We start from the raw sequence: 24,069 nt of genomic DNA, 5'->3' as shown, positions 1-24,069 counted from the left end.
GCACTGTGACTTACAAAGTCATTCATAGTTGAACTTTAGACATACACATTGCACTGTGTATGTAATATGGAGCGCTGATCCCACCACCAGTGTCAACTTCCCTCTGCAGTATTCCCAGGTTCCCTCCCGTACCTTCACCCACCCAGTTCCATCTTGACAGGCAGCCTTCTAAGTTTTGTTGTAATAACATTTTTTTAAAAAATCTATTTCGAGTTCAGTTTTGTGAATGGAGTTAAATAGTGGCATCATTTCAGTTTGTTTTTTTTTTCATAAATGTATTTTATTTTGTAGACAACAATCAAAATATATTTGTTGGGGCTGGAGCAATAGCACAGTGGGTAAGGCATTTGCCTTGCACGCAGCCAACATGACTGACACAGGTTCGATTCCCAGCACCCCATATGGTCCCCTGAGCACCGCCAGGAGCAATTCCTGAGTGCATGAGCCAGGAGTAACCCCTGAGCATAGCCGGGTGTGACCCAAAAAGCAAAAAATATATATATATACATATATATATATTTGTTACTGATTTTTTTAAAAATATCAAATGGGATCTCGCCCGCACGGCAGAGCCTGGCAAGCTACCCATGACGTGTAACAACAAGTCTCATGATGAAGACGTTACTGGACCCGCTCAAGCAAATCAATGAATTAAATGGGGTCTTAACAAAATTTTTCCACTTTGATGTATTCTTATACAACTTTGGAATCTGTAAAGATTCTGACTAAAGAAACAGAAGTAATTGCACAACTAAGACTGAAGTTGTTATAGGGCTGCGAATGATGCCAAGATGTCTTACATTTAACCAAATACACCTTCAGAGGTCCCTTGATTTTGCACATTAGGAACAATAGAGGAATACACACTGAAAGTATCACTAATAACTTTTTGCATTATTTTATTTAAATACGACAGTATCCAACATACCTGCTAAACACTGGACAATATTTAAAGTCATAAGCACATCCACATGTTCCTCCAAATGACGTTTGGAGTCCTGCTTGCCAACATTCTTTATTGCCAGCTGTTCCGGTGTCATCTTATCTTCTTCTTCTATAGCCTTATTGTAATTCTTGGCTAATTCCAACATTTCTTTTACCACTGATTCATTGTGTTTACAGTGTTCACTGTAGTCCTGAAGTGTCCATCCAACTCTTCTTATGCAAATTTAGCAACATCTTCTGTTCAAGTTCATTTTTACAACAGCTAATAGTAATGGAATAATAATGTCTGGTTAGTCCACGAATTAATGCCTGGATAGATGGCTTGTTAAGTGACCCAGATTTGAAGTTGTTTATCTTGGTTCATGTCCTGAGACCATCATATTAGCATTGATCAATCTGAAGGCATCAATAACAACCTTTCCTTTTACACTCTGAATGGGATCCACAACCACTGCCACAGCTCTCTCCAACAAGGCTTCAAAGCTCTGCAGAGTGTTGATATCCACACCAGAAAGCCAACAACCGAAGCCAGGGTGGCTGTGATACCAAGCAACAACCATCTCAGGCCTTCCTGTCTGCTTCAGCTTGTCCAACATTTTAGCTTGGAACATAGGATCAACAGATTCCACACTGACACCCGTTCCTGACTGTGGCATAACAAACACATCAATCACTCTGACAGTGTAATCATCAACAAATTCTCCAAGCATTAGACCCATAACTTCCATTGGAACTCCAGCACGACCATGTTTTAACATTTTTAACAGAGCCAGGGAAGAGATATAAACTTTTTCTGCTGTGTCCACTGTAGAAACATTTGTAAGTGGCCCCTGGCCCAATCCAGGCATACCTCCTCCAAGTCTAAGAAGTCTGTCCATTTTTCTGGTCAGTAACTACAACTCTTATGCTGAAAAGCTTCAAACAGTTGAATTTGACAGGTTCCTTTTTCTCAAGCTCTTGCTAATACTGGCAGGAATATTTTTTCCCAGGTCTCCCCCCTCCCCTTCTCTCCTAAAAGAGGACGAGAGCAGGAAGCCACGCTCTGAACCCCTGTCTCCCAGCTGCGATGACGCGGTGGTAGTGGCAGCGGCTCTTACTCGGCCGGGTTCAGGCTCCGTGAACTGGCGATGAATCAGCCCTATTCCATTCAAAAGAGTCGCCCAGGCTCTCATTTGAGTTTTTGACATGTGGCTTTCCAGTTTTTCCAACACCATTTGTTGAAGAGGCTTTATGTCTTCCTCTGAACAGTCTCGGGGTGTTTATTATAGATTAGATGTTCACATATGTGGATTTCTTTTCTGGTATCTCTATTCCATTCCAGTGGTTCATGTGCCTGGTTTTTGTTGCAATACCATTCACTATTTTAATTATTATTGCCATGGGGACTTTTTGAGGGGGTTCCTTTTGGGTCACACCCAGTGATGTCTAAGGGTCTATGTGATGCCAGGGGTTGAATCCACATGCAAAGCATGTGCTCCAGCCCTTGAGTTAGCTCCCTGAACCAGTTACTATTGCTTTGCAGTTAGTTTTAGGTGAAGGAGTATCGAGTCTCTGTTTTTCTTTTTTTCGCTAAGATTTACTTTGGTTACTTGGAGTGCTTTGTGGTTTCATGCAAACCTTAGAACTGTTTGTTCCTTGAGAAGTGCCACTGGTATGTTGGTAGGGTCTCTGTTGAATCTGTAAATTCTTTATGTAAGATGGTTATTTTCACAATGTTCATTCTTCCAGTTACTTTTTTATTTTTCTGCTTTTGGGCCGCACCCAGTGATACTTAGGGCTTATTCCTGGATCTGTGCTCAGGGATCAATCCTAAAAGTGTTTAGGGATCCATATGGAGTGCCAGGGATGGTACCCAGGTCTGCCGCATGCAAAGCAAGTATCTGGTGCACTATACCATCTCCCTTCTTCCAGTTCTCAGACATGGGCTTTCCTTACATTTCTGTCTTATATTACTTTTGTGTTAGCAGTGAATTAAAATGTTCAATGTTCAGTCTTTCACCTCCCTCCTTAGGTTTACTCCCAGGCATCTTACCTTTTTGAATCGGATTTTTTTTTCACTTCTCTTTGTTCATTGTTTGCAGATAGAAATTCAAAGGATTTGTGTGTATTGATTTTGTGTCATGAGAAATGGGCTTATTTCTTTCAACCTTACATTTTTGAAATTTATCTGTGTTAATGCTTGTGAACCTTGCTAATTTGTTGCATTATTCAATTTATCACCACGTATTTCTGCAATCTCGATCATCAAATATTTAGATGTCTTCTAGTTTTTGTTATTACAAATTTCCAGTTGTGCAAATAGTGAAAGTTATTAACTATCAGATTGGGAGAAATTATAAGCATCCTCTGCTTTTACAAGCTATTACCAAATTGACTCAAATTGGTAGTAACAATTTACATTATCATCAATATTGCTTAATATTATTCACTGTATTAATTTTTTTGCAAATCTGAGTTGGAGGTGACAACAGTTGTTTTAATATAAATTTTGCTTAAGTAAGATGTATCTTTGTATTTGAAATATCAATTTAGTCAAATATTTTGCTAATTTTTTAATTTATTGGACTTTATTTTCTTAATTAATGATAGTCATATTATACATAATGATCCTTTGTAACTTCTGTACATTGTAAATGTTTCCCTATTCTTACATCTATTCATTAACTCTCTACTTACCGGGTTTTGTTCTCTGTCTTTTTTTTTTTTTAATTTCAATCTCAGACCTTTGTGGCTTATGATTTCTTGTCTTAATCAAGAAGTTCTACCCTTATTCTATGTCATAGCATTTTTTCAAAAAGTTTTAAAGCTTTTATTTTAACACTGAGTTTAATGTTATATACTACTTTATGGGTGGAACAATAGAACAGCGAGTAGGGCATTTGCCTTGCATGTGGCCAACCTGGGTTTGATTCCTCCATCCCTCTCAGAAAGCCCGGCAAGCTACCGAAAGTATCCCACCTGCATGGCAGAACCTGGCAAGCTCCCCATGATGTATTCTATGTGCCAAAAACAGTAGCAACAAGTCTCACAATGGAGACATTACCGGAGCCTGCTCAAGCAAATCGATGAACAACAGGAGGACAGTGCTACAGTGCTAGGCTACTTTATATGTAAAGATTCAGATGGGTTGTAAAAGGCTGGAGAAAGATATTCTATGTATAACACTAACCAAAGGAAAGCTGGAAACCGTACATTAGCTTCTGACAGAAAAAACCTTCATGACAAAGATATCAGGGATGAAAGCAGTTATTACCTATAGAGGGTCAATTCACCAAAAAGCCTTAGCCATCCTTAATGTGTATGCGTCCAAGAAGGAATAGACAAATATGCTATTGAAATAGCCACTGGTTGGCTATTTCAGATGAGATCAGACACTCTAGGTGGTATGGCCATTGCCACTAGTTGGATATTTCAGCACAAATGCTCAGCAGAAAAGCAATTGGTAGATACAGAAGAAGGAAACCAAACCAAAGCAGAATATTCTTCCCACACTCAGAAGAAAACTCCACCAAAAGAACCACATTCTGAATCCTAACACATACCTTAACACATTTGATTTTATTCTATTTGGGAAGTGCACTCCCAGTAGCTAGCTCAGTGGCTGGTTCTGATTCTTGTTGCTCAGGAGTCATTCCTCGCAGTGCTCTGTGCTCTGGGGGCTGTGTGGTGCCAGGGATGGAAATTAGTCCTGCTGTATGCAAAGCATGTGCTTCAGCCTGTTAAACTATCTCCCAGGCCCCTTACCATATGTTTTAGACCAACATTGTAAGGGTCAGAGAGACCGTACAGTGAGCAGGGCACTTGCCTTGCATGTGCTGACCCAGGTTCAGTCTCTGGCACCCAAACCACTACCAGGAGTGACCCCTGTCCCCAGAGCCAGGAATGCATCCTGAGCACCACTGAGTGTGCCTACCAAAATAGGTATTATATAAAATATGGAATATTCTGACATCAGGACGGAATTAAACCAGAAAGATATCTGGTCAATACCCTGATTACATGTCATGCTTCTAAATAGTATAGTGGCTAAAGAATAAGTCTCAGTGAATGAAAAAAAAAAAGTTCGTTGAACCAAATAAAGATGAAAAAGATACCAAACCTGGGAAGATGTAGCAACACAGTGCTTGGGGGAAATTTGTATCATTAAGTGCACATATAAAAATCCTGTACTTGGAGCTGGAGTGATAGCACAGCAGGTAGGGCATTTGCCTTGCACGCGGCCCAACCCTGGTTCGATCCCCAGCATCCCATATGGTCCTCTGAGCACGGCCAGGAGTAGTTCCTGAGTGCATGAACCAGGAGTAACCCCTGAGCAACGCCGGGTGTGACGCAAAAAGCAAGAAAAAATAATAATAAATAAATAGAATAAAATAAAATAAAAAATAAATAAAAATTCTGTACTGGGGACTTCAGAGGTAGCACGGGTTCATAGGCGCAGACCTGGAGAGCTCACACATGGGAAGCTGGTGTAGTAACCCCCAAAACCCCATCCCCCTGCAGGAAAAGAAGGAAAATAGGAAAGAAAAAAAGAACAATTAAGCCTAAAGTAAGCAGAAGAGAACAAAAATTAGAGCAGTAAGCATGGAAACAAAAATTAACAAAGAAACACTAGAGAAATTAACTAAAGGAAAAGCAGTTCTTAGAAAAGATCAACAGAATTGATAACTCTTTTTTTTTGTTCCCTTTGGGACCACACCCAGAAGTGCTATGGGGGTTGCTTCTAGACCCCAACAGCCCCAGTGGGGTTGTCCCTCTCTGTCATGCTCAAGGGACCAAACCAGGGGCCTCCCAAAATGCAGTGTGTGTGGTGCTGTTGAGCTGTCACTGCAACCCCCAAATTGATGAATTTTCTGCAGTCTAATCAAGGAGGGGTTGAGAGAGAGAGAGAGAGAGAGAGAGAGAGAGAGAGAGAGAGAGAGAGAACACACAAATTTACTAATACAGTAATGGGGAGGCTGGAGCGATAGCACAACCTGTTAGCATGTTTGCCTTGCACGTGGCCGACCTGGATTCCATTCCTCGGCCCCTCTTGGAGAGTCCACCAAGCTACCGAGAGTATCCCACCCACACTGCAGAGCCTGGCAAGCTCCCTGTGGCGAATTCAATATGCCAAAAACGGTAACAACAAGTCTCACAATGGAGACGTTACTGGTGCCTGCTGGAGCAAATCGATGAACAATGGGAGGACAGTGCTACAGTGCTACAGTGCTACAGTAACAGGGGAGGGATGTCACTGCTGAGCAGCAGGAAGGAGCCAGTGAGGACGCTGGGCTGGGCTGTGGAGGATGGAGGCTGCCTGTGCGGGACCAGCAGTGCCTCTTTCCTAGCCATAACAAAGACAAAGAAGGAACCCAGGATCCTGGCATCAGAACAACCAAAATCGAAACAGGCAGACAAGCAGAAGACTCGAGCTCCCTCTCCTTTCTCTCCTCTCCCCCACAGCCTCACACACTCCCTGTATTTGAGGGACATTACAACAAGAATCAGGGCTGGAGTGATATTACAGTGGATAGGCATTTGCCTTGCACGCGGCCAACCTGTGTTCAAATCCCAGTATCCCATATGGTCCCCCAAGCACCACCAGGAATAATTCCTGAGTGCAGAGCCAGGAGTAACCTCTGAGCATTGCTGGGTGTGACCCAAAATGAGGGGGAAAAAAAAAAACAAGAATTGTAACTGTCTGTCCTCCCGTTGTTCATCGATTTGCTCGAATGGTCCCAGTAATGTCTCTGTTGTGAAACTTGTTACTGTGTTTGGCATATCGAATACGTCACGGGTAGCTTGCCAGGCTTTGTCGGGGGCTGGAGCGATAGCACAGTGGCTAGGGCGTTTGCCTTGCATTGTGCTGTTGAGCTGTCACTGCAACCCCCAAATTGATGAATTTTCCGCAGTCTAATCAAGGGGAGGTAGAGAGAGAGAGAGAGAGAGAGAGAGAGAGAGAGAGAGAGAGAGAGAGAGAGAACACAAGTTTACTAATATAGTAATGGGGGAGGCTGATTCTGGGTTCAAGTCCCAGCATCCCATATGGTCCCTAGAGCACCACCAGGAGTAACCCCTGAGCATCGCCGGGTGTGACCCAAAAAAGAAAAAGAGAGAGAAAAAAAAGAAAGACATTGTGTTCTAAGCCAACAGGAAAAGAATGACCAACAAGAATTATAAATCCCAGAGAAATCATATCATCTCACAGAACATTGAATTTTCCCATGTTTCACAGAACATTGAATTTTCCCATGTTTCTGCTTCATCATTAGAAAGAAGAAAGAAGCCAGGAAGATCTCCCAAGGGGGTAGGGCACGGGTGTGTGGAGGCCCCGAGTTCAATCCCCATCACTGCATTCTAGGCATGGCTCTGTGGTCACTGCTCCAAGGCAAAGCCTTCAACCCTTCCCCGGGACACACACACACCTCCCCTCCAAGCATCACCAATTAAAATACATAAAACATGTCCATACCACGGGGTTGGGGCCTTTTCTCCTTCGTGGAGCCTCTGTCCCACGCTCCACCGGGACTAACCCTGAGCCGATCCTGATTCCTGACTCCAGGACCAACCCATTCGGAGCTGGCGCTCATCTGAGTCTTACCCTCGCCCCGGACCTGGAGTCTGGCCCCTTTTCATTGTGACCCGGTATCAGAGGGTGTGGAATGAGGCCTCAGAATCCCACCCCCTCCCCATTGCAAACATTAAAAGTATTTGGCATGAAAGGCATTTCTAGGCCGCGAAGCTTTGCTCACGTGGTTCAGATTTTGGGGAGACAAGGAGGATGAAGCTGAAACCCCTTCCCCCTCTCTCCGGGCTCAGAAACAGAGTTAATGTTTGCTCTCTGGCCTTCCAGGTTGCCGCCCTCGCTGCAGCTGGCCGCGTCCAAGTGTGAGCCACGGGTGGTATGCGGGTGCCGGAGTGTAAAGATAGTTCTATGAGCATTCCCCGAGGACCGCAAAGGGAACAGAGCGCCGCGGGGCCTGCGATAGGACCGGTCGGCTCAGGACGGAAAGCCTGAGCTCCGGCCTCGTGTCCCGGCAACTATAGAGGGTGCCCCGGTAGCTGCGGCAACCACGGGCTCCAGTGGAGTCGGACCGAATCCGGAGTCTCGCCCAACCGCGCCTGGGCCGCGCCAAGCCCAAATTTAGGCGACACTGCCCCCTGCTGATGCAAACGCGGGGCGCGCCCCTGGGAAGGGTCGCTGGTTCCAGATCAGGGAGCGCGCCCCGCGGACTGACTTGTAGTTGAGCCACTGGGCACACTGTCCGCCCCGCCCCTCGCCCCAATCCCCAATCCAACACACTCATTTTATTTATTTATTTATTTAAAAAATACTAATAGTGATAATAATAATTAGTGAGAAGCATACAGAGTTGTTGTAGAAAAACTGTGTACCGTGAAATCTAGGACTAACATACCTAAAATTCTGTGCTCTGTACAACAAACTACTAAGGAGTATTAAAATATACAAATAGATGAAGAGCTGGACAAAGATAAAACCCAAAGAACTTGCTGTTATGTTCTCTATGAAATTCACTTTGTACAGGTTTTTTTTTAACTGTATAGCTCACCGCGATTCATTTATTATTATATCAATGCATCTCTTCATGTCTATTAGCAGTTTCAACACACTCATTTTATTTATTTATTTATTTATTTATTTATTTATGGGCTGGAGCGATAGCACAGCGGGTAAGACTTTTGCCTTGCACTTAGCGCACTTGGTCGGCCCAGATTCAATTCCTTTGCCCCTCTCGGAGAGCCCGGCAAGCTACCGAGATCTCGCCCACACAGCAAAGCCTGGCAAGCTACCTGTGACGTATTCGATATGCCAAACACAGTAACAACAAGTCTCACGATGGAGACGTTACTGGGCCCACTCGAGCAAGTCGATGAACAACAGGAGGACAGTGCTACAGTGCTTATTTATTTATTTTGCTTTTTGGGTCACACCTGGCGGTGCACAGGGATTACTCCTGGCTCATGCTCAGGAATTACTCCTGGTGGTGCTCAGGGACCATTTGGGATGCTGGGAATAGAACCTGGGTAGGCCGTGTGCAAGGCGAAGGCAAACGCCCTACCCGCTGAGCTATTGCTCCAATCCCAACACACTCATTTTAAAGAGAAGCAGAGGCCACAAGGGTGTGGGGGACTCTGATTGTCCTCTATAAAATAAATGTGGATTGGGTCTTATCTGATGTCACTTCCAGTTTTTTAGATTTCTCTGCCCAGGACCCCCAGGCTGCTGCTATCTCTATCCTGCTCCCCATGGTGCTCCCAGTCCTCTACAGAACTGACACAATGTTGCCATTGTGCCCACTTGGCCACTACAGATATGGCAGCCTAAGGCCAGGACCTGGCCCTCCTTTGTAAGAAGCCGCTGCTTCCTGTGGGTAGAAGTGAGCACTGTGGGGATGGAGAGATAGTACAAAACTTGCCAGACTGGACGGCTACATGCAAAAAAATCGGCTCAGAACTCTGCCTAACACCATGTACAAAAGTAAGATCAAAATGGATTAAAGACCTCAACATCAGACCAGACACCATAAGGTACATTGAAGACAAAGTTGGCAAAACCCTCCATGACATTGAGGCTAATGGTATTTTCAAAGATGCCACGCCACTGGCCGAGCAAGTGAAAACAGAGATAGATAAATGGGACTATCTTAAACTAAGAAGCGTCTGCACCTCCAAAGAAACAGTGACCAAAATACAAAGACAGTCTACAGAATGGGAAAGGATATTCACCGAATACACATCTGACAAGGGGTTGATATCAAGGATATACAAAGTACTCATTGAACTCCACAAGAAGAAAACATCCAACCCCATCAAAAAATGGGGCAATGAAATGAACAGAAATTTTCTCAAAGAAGAAATCCTAATGGCAAAAAAGCACATGAGAAAATGCTCTACATCATTAATCATCAGGGAGATGCAGATCAAAACCACAATGAGATACCATCTCACACCTCAGAGACTGGCCCACATTCAAAAGAACAAAAGCAACCGATGCTGGCGCGGATGTGGTGAGAAAGGGACACTCCTTCACTGTTGGTAGGAATGCCAACTAGTTCAGCCCTTTTGGAAAACAGTATGGATAATTCTCAAAAAATTAGAAATTGAGCTCCCATTTGACCCAGCGATACCACTCCTGGGAATATATCCCAGAGAGGCAAAAATGTGTAGTCGAAGTGACATCTGCACTTGTTTGTTCATTGCAGCACTCTTTACAATAGCCAGAACCTGGAAGAAACCTGAATGCCCAAGAACAGATGACTGGTTAAAGAAACTTTGGTACATCTACACAATGGAGTACTATGTAGCTTTTAGAAAAGATGAAGTCATGAAATTTACATACAAGTGGTACAATATGGAAAGTATCATGCTAAGTGAAATGAGTCAGAAAGAGAGGGATAGACATAGAAAGATTGCAATCATCTGGGGGGTATAAAGTAACAAAATATGAGATTAATACCCAAGAATAGCTGAGACCAACACCAGGAGGATTACTCCATAGCTTAGAGGCCAGCCGGGCATTCTAGGGGAAAGGGCAGTTCAGATAGAGAAGGGAGCACCAAATAAAGGGTGTTTGGAGGATCCTCCCAGGAGGGGAGATGCATGTTGAAAGTAGACTATGGACTGAACATGTTTGCCACTCAATGCCTCTTTTGCAGACCACAACACCCAAAAGGAGAGAGAGAACAAAAGGGAATGCCCTGCCACAGAGGCAGGGTGGGAGGGGGGGATGGGGGGGATATTATCCATGGTGGTGGAAAATGGGCACTGGTGGAGGGATGGGTATTTGATAATTGTATGACCGAAACCCAAGCACAAAGATTTGTAAGTCTACAACTGTACCTCATGGTGCTTCACTAATAAAAAAAAAAATTAAATTAAAAAAATTTTTAAAAAAACTTGCCAGACAACCAGGGTTCCATCCCCAGCACCGCATATGGTTCCCAGCACCAGAGAGCTCTGAAGCAATGCTGGCTGTCTCGCCATACCTACCCGCCACCCCTTCATCACACACGCACGCGTGCGCGCGCACACACACACACACACACACACACACACACACACACACACACAGGGATCCTGCAGACTATCTCAGATCTGGGGTTTGCTATGCACAGAAAAACAAAAGTCATTCCTATGAGAAATGGTGGGGAATCCAGGCACTGACTCAACTAGGATGGATATTTTAAAGCTTTGCCTAGAGACTGTAAAGGGGTGAGAAACTCCCCTTAAAATGAAAACTTAACTCCTGGCCTGAGCAATGGTACAATTGGGAGGGCACTTGCCTTGCTTGAGACTGACCTGGGTTCAATCCCTGGCATTCCATTAAGGTCCCCTGAGCACCATCAGGAGTGATTCCTGGGTGCAGAGCCAGGAGAAACCTCTGAGTATCACAGAAGAAGGAGGAGGAGGAGGAGAGGAGGAGGAAGAGAAAGAGAAAGAGGAGGAGGAGGAGGAGGAGGAGGAGGAGGAGGAGGAGGAGGAGGAGGAGGAGGAGGAGAAGGAGAAGGAGAAGGAGAAGGAGAAGGAGAAGAAGAAGAAGAAGAAGAAGAAGAAGAAGAAGAAGAAGAAGAAGAAGAAGAAGAAGAAGAAGAAGAAGAAGAAGAAGAAGAAGAAGAAGAAGAAGACTAACTGCTTGAAAGGGCTGCTGCAAATGGCTTCCTCTCACCTCACTTTGCTGCCCCCCACGCACCCCCAGTGTACAGCAATTGTTGCCTTCCTTCCTGCCGCACCCCAGGCCCTCCACCCCTGTGGCCAGACCTATTGACCTCTTTCTGAGGAAGTACTTTAGGAATGTCAGGAGTTTAGGGTTTTATGGTAAGGGTTTCCCCAGTGAACCATAACTAAATGGAGAACTAGTAGTTGGGGTCCTGTGAGAACTTAGTTTTTCTAATTAGAGAACCTATAGTAAAAGTCTTGGGTGCCTCAGATTTTGCCAATATTGAAAGAGGAAGCTTGCCCTTGCTAGCTGCTGCAAGTAGCCTCATTTTTTTTGTTTTATTTTTTATTAGTACAACACCATGAGGTACAGTTGTAGACTTACAAATTTTTGTGCTTTGGTTTCAGTTATACAATGATCAAGTACCCATCCCTCCACCAGTGCCCATTTTCCACCTCCACTAATCCCAGTATCCCTCCACCCCCATCCCCCCATCCCACCCTGCCTCTGTGGCAGGGCACTCCCTTTTGTTCTCTCTCTCTCCTTTTGGGTGTTGTGGTTTGCAAAAGAGGCACTGAGTGGCAATCATGTTTGGTCTATAGTCTACTTTCAGCATGCTTCTCCCATCCTGGGAGGATCCTCCCAACACCCTTTATTTGGAAGTAGCCTCATTTTAACTCTCCCCATCCTATATTTTAAACAATCCTGTAAATTTGGGGGGCTCTTTCTGAGACTAAGGAAGTTTACAATTTCCCAAGACCATAAATTCTGCCCCAGATCTTGGGCTCATAAGGAAACTAGGACAAAAGGAATTTGTATTGACCTGGGCAGATGGAAGTATATAATCCAAACAGTCTCCACCAGCACAGTGGGAATTTGAGATGTTAATCTTACCTTAGCAACACAAATAGGCCCTAAATTAACATCTATGGGAAACAAATGGGAATACTCTGAGACTTTGTTTGATAAGAAACACAAAGACCCAGTTTTCCTATTAAAACAAAGACCACTGGGTCCAGTGGGATAGTACAGATGGTAGTAAGGCCAATCTGGCAGACTCCTCAGCACCCCATTACCTCTCTTCCTCTTCCCCACCCAAGCACAAAGCCAATAGTAAGTTCTGGGCAACATTGGATATGCCTCCTCAAAAAAAAAACCTGCAAAATGAGCCATATTTAGTTATTTTTCTCTTTTAAAAATATTTTAGGGAGGTGTTCCAGCCCGTCCTTCACGTCCTACCAAGGTCACCAGTTGCCCCCCACGAGCAGCTTTCCGGCATGGCCATGACTCCAGAGCACAGAAACCAATCTCTTAATTATCTGACTTTTAGTAGAAATACGTCCAGGGTTAATAAGTAAAATAGCAGAAATCCAAAACCGCGTGGCCGCAATAGCGGCCGCGCGACAACATTTAATTCTTGAACCCAGCTGTAGAAAGCAAATCATTTCACAACGCTTTTTCAGCATATCTGATTTTGGGGGGCGGGGGGGGGGGTAAACTCTAAATAATAATGGTGCATCTTTTATCGAAACAATGAATCTAGTCAAAGTAGATAGAGTGTTAACTAGAACTCATCTGCCTCACAGGCATTGGGAGGGGTGGGAGGTGGGGTTTTATTGGGGTTCGTGGTAAAAAAATAAGTATTGGTAAAGGGAAATGTGTTTGATATTTGCATGACTGAGACCTAAACCTGAAAGCTTTGTAACACTGTGGCCTTTGGTTTCAAATACTGTACACAGATAACTTGAGTATTATTTTGTGATATCCTTAAAAGCAGTTACATATTTTCCATTATATTTATCTGTAATGGGGTTTGAAAAATTCGATCAAAATAAAGCATTTTCCTTCCAAAAAATTTTATTTATTTTTATTGAGTCACTGTGAAATACACAGTTACAAAGCTGTTCATGTGTTCATGATCAGGTTTCAGTCATACAGTGATCCATATTTAGTTCTATACTAAGTTCCCTCCCTGCTAGGGAGTCTCTATTCTACTATCCAATAGACTTTTCTCTTTTCTGAGTCTGAGCATCTTTATTACTCAATATTTTCTTTATGGGAAAAGATTGAAGAACCTGGGACCCGTGGACAAACAGATAACTGCCATCTCTGCTCTGTGTCACTATCACTATCATTGATCTGGCAACTTGCGCAAAGTTAGTGTCAGTCCTGGCAAGGGCCATTGTGAAGGGGCCCAGAATCCATAACAGCTTCATCTGCATGTCAATTTGTGTCCCGGGTTCTGTGGGGGATTTGACCACACCCAGCCCCAGAGTGTCTGAGGAGTTGGAATCTGAGGCAAGACCCCCACCCACATCCCAGCTCCAGCAACCCTCCTCACTGCCAAGCAAGGGGGGGAAGGCCTGGAAACATGGTCTGAGATTGAGGTCAGAAGCTGATTGGGGGGGAACAGGGGGGGGGGGCAGAGAGAGCTCAAGGTTCTGAACTGAGTGCTCACTGCTGGGTCTATGTCTCCATCCCTCACGCCCCATGGTCCCCTGAGCATGTCTGAGAGAGACTCTGGAACAAATTTGAGGAGGAGAGAAAAGGGACGTTACAGGGGGGAGAGAAGGAGACAAAGATGAGGACGAGGAGAGACCCTGTTTCTGGGCTCTGCTGCTGGCCACTTGTACGATCATTCCTGAAGGACCCGCGAGGCCTTCGGTGTTTCGGAAGCCACTCATTTTTGTCCTCTCTTTTTTGTCCTGAGAAGGTACAAAGCATCTTGAGACAATGATCAAAGGCCTTCAGGGTGGCCAAAGGAGAGGGGGCAGGATATGGGGACAGGAGGAGAAAGGTAGGGTGGAGCAGGGGGTTTTTGCTGAGTCTTTTCTTTTGCATCCCTTTCCCCAAGGGAACAGGCTCCTCTAAATGGGACCCTTGGAGCCTCTTCCTTCTGCTCCCAGCCTTGTTCATTGGAGGGAACAATCACCCTGGGCTCTTGCAATGTTTCCACTGATTCGCTCACACAGGCCCTCACGGTTGCCTGGTGGGGCTTCCCACCCCCACAGGGGCAGAGTGAGAAGCTTGATGGTTGGCTTGAGGTTACCTCAGGGATCCTCCTCCAGTTCTCAAACTTAAAAAAAGTAACCATCTTGTACAAACAGAAAGATTTCCACTGACTTTTTAAAAGTTTCTATCTTAGTTCAACTGTTTCAAGATAACAAATTGCCTCAGAAAGGAGGAGGAGGAGGGAGATAAGAAGGGAATCTTCTGAGAGGTTTATTTTGCCTCCTAATTTTTTCCCCAAAGCCCTAAATGTGAATACTTACTTTATTTATTTATTTATTTATTTATTTTTGGCTTTTTGGGTCACACCTGGCGACGCACAGGGGTTACTCCTGGCTCTGCACTCATGAATTACCCCTGGCAGTGCTGGGAATCGAACCCGGGTCGACCCGGGTCGGCAGCGTGCAAGGCAAACGCCCTACCCGCTGTGCTATCACTCCAGCCCCCTAAATGTGAATACTTTAAAGGACGATCTACAAACAGAAAAACACGCCAAAGCCAAATTTGATTATCGTAATCAGTTATATGTGCATCAATTGATATGTGCATCAATCAGTTGGAAAGAAATCAGATCATCTCAGGATGTGCAAATGCAGTTCTGAGAGCTGGGTATATGTTGTTAACACCAAGGGCAGTGGTCCAACCTGGCAGCACTTTTGGAAACAGGCCTGATGACATCTCACCTTCTCTCTTTTCCTTTGTAGAGAGATAGTACAGCGGGTAGGGCACTTGCCTTGCACATGGTCGACCTAGTTTTAATCCCACATACCCCATTTGATCCCCTGAGCATCCTGCCCCCACCCCCCAAGAGCAATTCCTGAGTGCAAAGCCAGGAGTAACCTTTGTATCACTAGATGTGGCCCAAACCCCTTCTCAAAAATTAAATAAAATAAGTAAATAAAAAATTTTATCGTTGTAAAATATACTTGACACAATATTGGCCTTCTTGGCCATGTTTAAGTGTAAACTTCAAAAATGTTAAGGACATTTTTATTGTTGTTCATCCATCATCACCTTCCACAGGTTAATTCTTTACATCCTGCAAACCGAAACTACACCGGTTCACCTCTCTGCCAGTCCCACACAATTTACATCTTATGTTTTATCTCTGCCTCTGATTCTGACTACTCTAGGTATCTCATCCAACAGGAATTATGTGACATTTGTCTATTTGTGGATGGCAAGCACCTTAAGCCCTGGACTATCTCTCCTTATACAATAGCAAGCATTGTTTTTCATTCTAGTAGTTGTAAGTATATAAATTTTAATATATAAATATCAAATTTGTAAACAAAACACATAATCCTTTCAATAGTCTCTAATTAAATATAAAGAATATTATCAAGAACAGATCATAGCAAGCCAAGTCTAATTTTGGTCCTGGTTCCACCACCGACAATCATGATAATGTACTTAAGAGCTGAGGCTCAGAGGGAGGAATACTTGAGCTGGATCTGAAGAGAGAGGAGCTTCCTAAACTATGAACAGAGCTGAGAACATTCCAGAAGGAGCTAATGACATGTTCAGTGGCTCTGAGGTGGCACAGTGTACACCTCCTTTGAGAACCAGTGAGACGTTAAGCCCAGGACAAGTGGAGAATACCAGCAGACAAGGCTAGAAGATTTTCATTTATATTTTTCATTTTGGGCATCTCCAAAGAGTTCCAGAAACATCTCACAGTGATTCTCAGCCAATCAGGCCAGAGATTTAACATGAGGGTCTGAGAGAGCAATGTTGCTCAAATCCTAGGTGCTGGAGACCAACAGGGCAACCCCAATGCTGCCCCCAGGGCCTCCAGGGCTGTGCCTGGTAGATCCAGGAGTCCCTGGGATGCTGGGGAGCAAAACTGAATCAGGTACCTGCAAGTCACATGCCCAATCCTTGTGTTCTCTCTACCCAGCCCTTGCCTTTGACATATCTACCTTCTCCTCTTCCTCCTTCTTTTGCTTGCAACTGTCCTATTACTAAAAATATGGCATCTGCCCCATGCCTTCTTCTCAGAAACCTTGCTCCTAACACTTACCTGTCTCTAAACCACCTCTGTGTAACGCTTTTCCTGAAATGAGCCACTCTTTTCAGAATGGAACTCTCTCTGCCTCCTCAGGGTTGGCTGCTACTGCTTCATTCAACAAAGGCTTCTTGAAGACCAGAGACATGACATGCCTTCTTAGGAGGGCATTGCAGCATAAAAATAACAAAACATGAAAATACATATTTCTCAGGGGACCTGGGGCCAAGTTATAAAGCTGAACATACACAACCCCCATTGCTGTGCAGAACACGTCATCCAGGCCAGGGAAGCTCAAGATCCAGGCGACACCCAGAGGAATGTGGGCAGGGTAGCTGGGGAGGGGTAGGGGGCAGGGGACAGAGCTGAGCTCCAGAGGGAAGAATACCTAAGCTAGATCTGAAGAGAAAGGAGCTTTCTAAGCCAAGAACAGAGCTGAGAACATTCCAGAAGGAGTGAACGACATCTCAGTGGTACTGAGGTGCAAGGTGTAGACTCCCTTTGAGAACCAGTGAGACGCCAAGCCCAGGACAAGCAGAGAAAAACAGCAGCTGAGGGTGAAAATAGGCTGGGGAGTGCTCAGAGCCAGCAACCCGGTCAGCTGGTTCCTAAAAGAGCTGGAATGGTCCTTCAGGGTAAACTGGGGCTACAGCACAAGCTTTAGACCAGTGGAGAGAAGGAAGGGCAGGACTGATGATTATTAGTGATTGAGACAAGTTCTGCTCCCTCTAGGCTCAAACATGTGCCCACCCTCCTTCTGAGGAGACTGAAGCCACCTCCACAGCCATGATTCTAGGACATGATGGCGGGCACTGAGTTGCTGGAACATGCCCTGATTGGCTCCCGATAACTCCGCTGAATACTTTCCTTCTATGCTTATGATAAACAGGATAAACAAATCCTGTTTACTCGAGCACAGAGACAGCTCTCCTCTCATCCTGAGCTTTTTCTGAATGTTTCCTAAATGCGGGATTTGCTTGGATGAGTGCTCCTACTTCTCTCCACCATCCCACAGAGCACCGCAGTGTGGGGCGAGAGGGCTTACCTGGCAGAGATGGGCAGACCCTACCCTGCCCTCTGCACACCTGGCAGCCAGCAGGCACCCCACAAAATGCGTGCAATTGCATCTGCACGCCCCCCATGCTGCAGGGCGGATGCCGTTGTGGTTACCTTAAGCACCACCACGTTCTGTGAAAAATATCTTTGGGGTCACAGAGCCTCTTTGGTGGGGTTTGACGTGTTGCCTTGGCACCCTCCACCCCACACTCCTTACCCTCCATTTCTCTGTAAAAGGGTGACACCATGGCTGACACTTTTCTGAGCAACAAGACTGAAATGCCTCAACACAGCTATAGTCCACTTCCTTCTGGGAACTTGGCCCTTTAGTCTCTGGTCATGACAGGCTCACAAAGAGCTGTTTGCTTCCCAAGCTCCCGACATCTGCAGAGACCCTGACTTGACACTTTATCAGCCACGGGGTAGACTTTCAGGGCTGGCATTCTCATAGCCACCCTCCCAGACTGTAGTCATTAGCCATCAGGGCTGTTCGACCCTCCTCACGCAGTGGGAACAGAATACAGAGCACAAGAGGAAACTGCTTTCTCAAACAATGGTTGCCATGTCAGTGAGCTGTCTGGACTCAGCTTTCCTTGCCATTCTCATCCATGTGAATCAAGGCGTCTACACACGGTATCCACACAGCGAAGGACACATGCCCACCTCTGCACCTAGGGGATCCATGACCTGCAAAAGCACCATTGCCAGAGGGGTTCCATCTCCGGGCCCCACCATGCCCCATTTGCAAAGAGGGGCCCATGTTTAATGATGCAGATAGTTATACCAGTCTTACAAGTCATTGTAAAATGTGAGAAATGGCTTAAATGTTCGTTAAGAGGACATGTATCATAGAATTCCATGTGAAACGTACCCATTCACTGTTTTGGAGACAACCCCAGGAATTGAACCCCGGGCCTCATACATGCACAGTGAATGTTCTGCCCCGAATCCACATCCTTGGCCCTAAAACAAAGTATTTGAAAGAAGGGAGCTGTTCTGAAAAAGTGGAGCTAAAAGCTTTCCCTCTTTTGTTAGACAAGAAAGGCAACTTCCAGGACCAGGAGTAAGCCTTGAGTACTGCCCAAACAAAAATCTCAAAATATAAAACATTCGGGGGCTGGAGCGATAGCACAGTGGGGAGGGCGTTTGCCTTGCACGGCCGACCCGGGTTCAATTCACAGCATCCCATATGGTCCCCCGAGCACCGCCAGGAGTAATTCCTGAGTGCATAAGTGAGGAGTAACCCCTGTACATCGCCGGGTATGACCCAAAAAGAATATATATATAATATATGTATATATATATATTATATATATATATATATATAAAATTCAAAACTCCATCTTAGAATAAGTGGCTTGGGAGAAGGGGGTAGGGGGTTGGAGGTTGTGCTAGTAGTGTGAGGAAGAGGAGGACATTGAAAGTCATAATGAACAAGAGCCCACACATCCAGGAAGTCTGGCCTATGCTGTGCTGTGATGCCTGGGAGTTCTGGAACATTGCTCACTGACCCCTGGGTACCAACACCCACAGCAGCATGAGGTCCATTACTATGAGGCTCAAAGGGGAAGGCTTAGGAGCTCTAAATAAATAAATAAATAAATAAATAAATAAACCTGAGAGGAGGGCACCCCACAGGGCGAGGACACTTCAGCAAAGCAATAGACCAAAAGGAAGGGGATGTGTGCGCCAGGGCCAAAGGGGAAAACTGCTTCCACACAAGCACTTGCCCAGGACTCCCTCCCGTGGAACACCCAGAGCAGCAGGACCCCGGGAATGAGGCCCAAGGCAGGTCTCACAGGGGGAAAACAACATAGACCCACGGAGCCTAGAACTGCAGTAACTGGGGCCCTGAGAGTAGGAAGGAACTGTGGAGTGTGAGGGAAAGGCAGGGCGTGGAGCTGACGGAGGCTGCAGGCACCAGCTCCCAGAGGATCTGCTCGGTGGCCCTGGTGACACTGGCAGATCAACTTTCTGGAATAATGAGCACAGTGGGGCCCTGGAGGACTAAGAGAAGAGGGACTTTAGGGCAGGGGGATGCAATGCCCGTGTCCCCCTGAAAGCCTGCAGGTCTGTGAGGAGGGTGGGCGGCAGGGAGAAGGCCCCAACTGCCAGGAGGTGAACAATCTTCACTCCCTGCCACTCCTGCTTCTAGAAGTTTCTCCTCTTTTTGCATCTGCTGCCTTTTGTCACTGCCTGGTGCATACACAGGCCCAGGGTCATTTCCAAAGGCTTCTGCTCAGCGACCCAAAGGTCACCAGGGACTCAGGATGCCTGGATGGCAGTTATCCAAGGATCATGCAAAGCCCCCAATTCCACGCATGTGGTGGTGCTGGTGGTGGATTGGTGGGGGAGGTGGGGGGGGTGGAATACTGGAAGGTGAAACTGCAGAAAGGAGGCAACTGTCCTAGGCGGGGGATGGAGGGGTGACATCATATCCTCTGAACAACCAGATCAGGCGGGGCCCCCAGAGGCCAGGCCTGGGACAGGAGGCGGCTCAGTGGCTTGTGGCCCCTTGCCTGTGTGCTTCCAGCACTGCGACCACCGACCACCCGTAGCAGCCATGGCCTGGCCGGTGCCTGCCCTGCTGCTGCTGCTCGCCCTGCTGCTCCGTGAGTCCCCCCTCGTCCGGGCAGGGGGTGGGGGGCTGTGGGGTGGGGATGGGGAGCTCGCGGCTTAGTCCGCTGTCTGTCCCCACAGACGCCGGCCCCGCCTACCAAGAGTCCAATGTGTTCCGGATGCCAAAAAGGCTAGTGAAGGCCAGGCCCGGCGACACAGAGAACCTCAAATGCCAGGTGCTGAGCACCCAAACGTCGGGCGGCGGCACGTGGCTCTTCCAGCCCCGGAACTCCAAGGTCAGCCCCACGTTCCTGGCATACCTCCCCAAATCCGGAAACAATGTGCTGTCCGACAAGTTCAGCAGCATCGCGGCCAAGAGAGACGAAAACATGAAAGACATATACATCCTCACCCTGAAAAACATTCAAGAGGAGCACGAGGGCTATTATTTCTGCATGGTGGTAATCAACGCCATCACGCACTTCAGCCCCTTCATAGAGGTGCAGCTGCCAGGTGCGCGCGGCTCTCTCTCTCGGTGCGGGTCCGGGGACTCCTCTCCAGGCACGCATCGCCCCCCCACCAATTCCCGTCCGCCCGCCCGCAGCTTTCCAGCCTCTTGGGTAGGGGTGGGGGGGTTCCCATTTCGCAATTGAGAAATCTGAGGCGGAGGTGCGGCCGGGTGGGGGCTGACGATAGGAAGCTGTGCGGTCCCCCCGGGCACGAGCCTCCGAGGGACACGTGAACGGTGATCACCCCTCTTACCCCCGCCCCTGCTCTCGAGGTTGCTGCTGGGGAGGGGGTGGCCAGTACGCCAGGGGGGACACACCGAGACGCGCAGACAAGGGTCGCGACGGGTCCCGGTCCGCTCTGCCCACCCTGACCCGAGCCCAGCTCCGCACCCGCGATTCGGGGGGCACCCCTCGGCCAGTCCAGCCTCCACTCCGGTCCAGCTCGCTCTGTCGCGCCCCCGTAGGGAAGATCACCACGCCCGCGCCGCGCCCATCCACGCCCGCAAGCACAGTGAAGCAGCAGTCGCTGAGCACGACTGCAGACACCTGCGTGCCCACGGAGACCCGAGCAAGTGAGGAGGGCTGTGGGAAGGGAGTCCCTACGGGGGGAGGGGGCTGTCCGGGAGTGGCGGGGCCGAGACCCCGAGCCCGGGAAGGGAGCGGGCGGTGCTGGGAGGGGATGGTGGCGGGTCCGCTGCTCAGCTCCTAAGGGTAGCTCCGCTGTGTGGTCAGGGCGAAAAGGCGTACTGGACTTGTCCTGTGACACCTACATCTGGGCGCCTCTGTCCGGGATCTGCGTGGTTCTGCTCCTCTCGCTGGTCAGCGTCCTGGTTTGCTGCCGCAGTAAGTCTTCGGGGTGGAGGTCGAGTCACCCGCGCCTGCGGGGCCCCGGCGCATTTCTAAGACGAGTCTGTGCTTGGGACGAGCGCCGGGACGCTGCCTCTGCGCGCGCTGCTCCCGGGGCGCGGGGCAAACTGTGATGCGGGCGCCTAAGTCACAGCGCAGGGTAGGGAGCTCGCCTTGCGCGCGCGGCGGACTCGGGTTCGATCTCTGGCATCCCATATGGTCCCGGACCTCAGCCAGGAGTGATCCCTGCGCTCAGAGCCAGGAGGAAATCTCAGTACCTCTAGGTGTGAGCCACAAACAAACAAAACAAACAAAAAAAAGCAATGCGCTGAGATTCCCCTTTGGATCCCTCCAGGAGGGGGTGGGGGGCAGGGAGAAGAGAGACAGAGAGAGAGAGAGAGAGAGAGAGAGAGAGAGAGAGAGAGAGAGACAGACAGACAGACAGACAGACACAGACAGAGAAAGAGAGACACACTCAGAGGAGATAAAGAAAGAAAGGGAAAGAAAGAAGAGACAGAGAGACACACAGAGAGAGGAGATTTTTAAAAAGGGAAAGGAGAGAAAGAGAGAAAGGAAAAGAGAAGAGCGACAAAGGGAAAGAAAGAAAAGAGAAAGGGAAAGAAAGATAAAAGGAAGGAGGAAGGAAGGAAGGAAAGAAGGAAGGAAGGAAGGAAGGAAGCAAGGAAGCAAGGAAGCAAGGAAGCAAGGAAGCAAGGAAGGAAGGAAGACAAACCTGGAAAAGAGGGCAGCCTTTTTGGAAACCTTGGTGGGGCAGTGACTTTACCCTGTTTCCTTCTCCAGGGAACCAACGGAGAGTTTGCAAATGTCCCAGGTGAGTCTCATATAACTCCAAATCCTACTAACCCTTGACAGCCCTGGACATAAGTCCTGGCTTCCAGGAGCAGGTATACGTTGGCTCCTTTCCAGAGAGAGGCTCTCGCTGTGGACTCCTGGGAGCCAGGAGCCACCATTGCACACCAGTATAGAGGCAGGGGGCTGCCACATGTGGAGTCCTGAGTTTGTAGACAGAAGAGTCCTCTGACTTCAGTAAGTCTCCATCTTATTAAGCTTTATAACAAAATCCATCCAACTAAGCCTCACTTCTCAAAAAACCCAATATATCCGTCTGGAAGATTCCAGCTGAGTTTGAATTGTTTTCTTAAAACTCCCCCTTCTCCTTTCCCTTCTCCCACCCCAAGGGAGATATAAGGCTTATCCCTGGCACCCCAGCACAGCTAGAACTGATCACTAAGCACAGAGCCATGAGTAATCCCTGAACTCTATCTTACTGGGTTTAGTTTTTTAAGTCAACTAATCTTTTACCTCCTAACTCAAAAGAGGAAGGCCTCAGTCCCCCATTTGCCTGAACAGCTGAAGGGCCTTGATTTGTTGTTAAGACTGGAATGGAAGAAAGGGGGCCAAAAGGAGAAACAATTCAAACAAGTTCCCCATTTAGTTGCACTACATGATCATTCTAAATGATCAGATTTAAAAAAAATAAAAAAGCCAAACACATGCCTGGAATGGATGCCTCAATCTCCCCTGTATGTTTCAGGAGAGATGCCCTGAGAAATAGATCTCATTCCGATCTGACAGGCCCAAGGTGCATGCAGCCCACACTGTGGCAGGGTCACCAAGATCTAAAACCCCAGGTAGTGAACAGTAGAGTCCCAGGGCACTGGTGCAGAGACCAGAAACCCCACCTGGGATGGCAGTCCTGGGAGTCCCCCAGATAATCAATAATTAGATGAGCAGGGCACCCGTTATTTGCTGTAAGTAGACTTGGTCTTGTTCTGCAACCACCTTTCAAGAGGTAACTAGGGCCACCGGATGTGGAGTGACTCAATCAGGGCCACCGCACAGGAGCAATGCAGGGACATCTCCCCGGGGCTCACACTTCTCCTGGCAGTCACATCTCTCTGCAGGAATCCAAATTCTGTTCTTCTGTTTCCTCACCACCACCTCGAACCACACCCAGCAGTGCTCATGGCTCTGCACTCAGGGATCACTCCTGGTGGGGCTCAGGGGGTACCAGGGATCAAATCCACTCAGCTGCATCCAAGGCAAGTGCCCTACCCACTGGACTCTCTGTCACCCTGGCTCCAGGAATCCGGATTCTTTACTTTGGATACAGCTTTTTTTAAACAATAAAAATGTAACAAATTTCCAATGAATAAATTATAATAAGATGCTTAGGGGAGAAAAACTAAAAAATGGAGGATTTTTAGCATTTTTTAAATACTTAAAATGCACTTGGGAGCTTTGGGAAGAGAATCATCCCTTAATTCACTATTTGGGGCTAGGGGCAGGGGTCTCTAGAGTGGAGCTTAGGAAGCACGGAGGCCTCTCCCAGAGATTCTCAGCCCACCAGGTCAGCAGTGCAAGGTGAGGGCCTGAGAATGGGGTGCTGCCTGTAACATAGTGCTGGGGGCTGCCTGGGCAACCCCAGCAGTGCTTGGGGTATCAGCAGGATTGACCAC

The 24,069-nt window shown here is 47.2% G+C and overlaps 1 protein-coding gene and 1 pseudogene across 1 annotated transcript in view; one reads left to right on the top strand and one right to left on the bottom strand.

Annotated features, from left to right (window-relative positions):
- Nucleotides 1–667: 667 nt before the first annotated feature.
- On the bottom strand, nucleotides 668–1,932 carry LOC130026168 (26S proteasome non-ATPase regulatory subunit 14-like; annotated as a pseudogene).
- An 18,306-nt stretch (nucleotides 1,933–20,238) lies between these two features.
- Nucleotides 20,239–24,069, top strand: part of CD8A (CD8 subunit alpha) — a 6,125-nt gene continuing 2,294 nt past the window's right edge. The window contains exons 1-5 of the mRNA XM_056119133.1: nucleotides 20,239–20,287; nucleotides 20,376–20,747; nucleotides 21,208–21,315; nucleotides 21,476–21,586; nucleotides 22,391–22,421. Of these exons, the coding sequence (XP_055975108.1) occupies nucleotides 20,239–20,287; nucleotides 20,376–20,747; nucleotides 21,208–21,315; nucleotides 21,476–21,586; nucleotides 22,391–22,421 (671 nt within the window). The remainder of the gene's footprint in view (nucleotides 20,288–20,375; nucleotides 20,748–21,207; nucleotides 21,316–21,475; nucleotides 21,587–22,390; nucleotides 22,422–24,069) is intronic.

The sequence above is a fragment of the Sorex fumeus genome, unplaced genomic scaffold, assembly GCF_029834395.1.
Source record: "Sorex fumeus unplaced genomic scaffold, SorFum_2.1 ptg000003l, whole genome shotgun sequence".
NCBI lineage: Eukaryota > Metazoa > Chordata > Mammalia > Eulipotyphla > Soricidae > Sorex > Sorex fumeus.
This window is presented reverse-complemented; position numbering and strand designations above follow the sequence as displayed.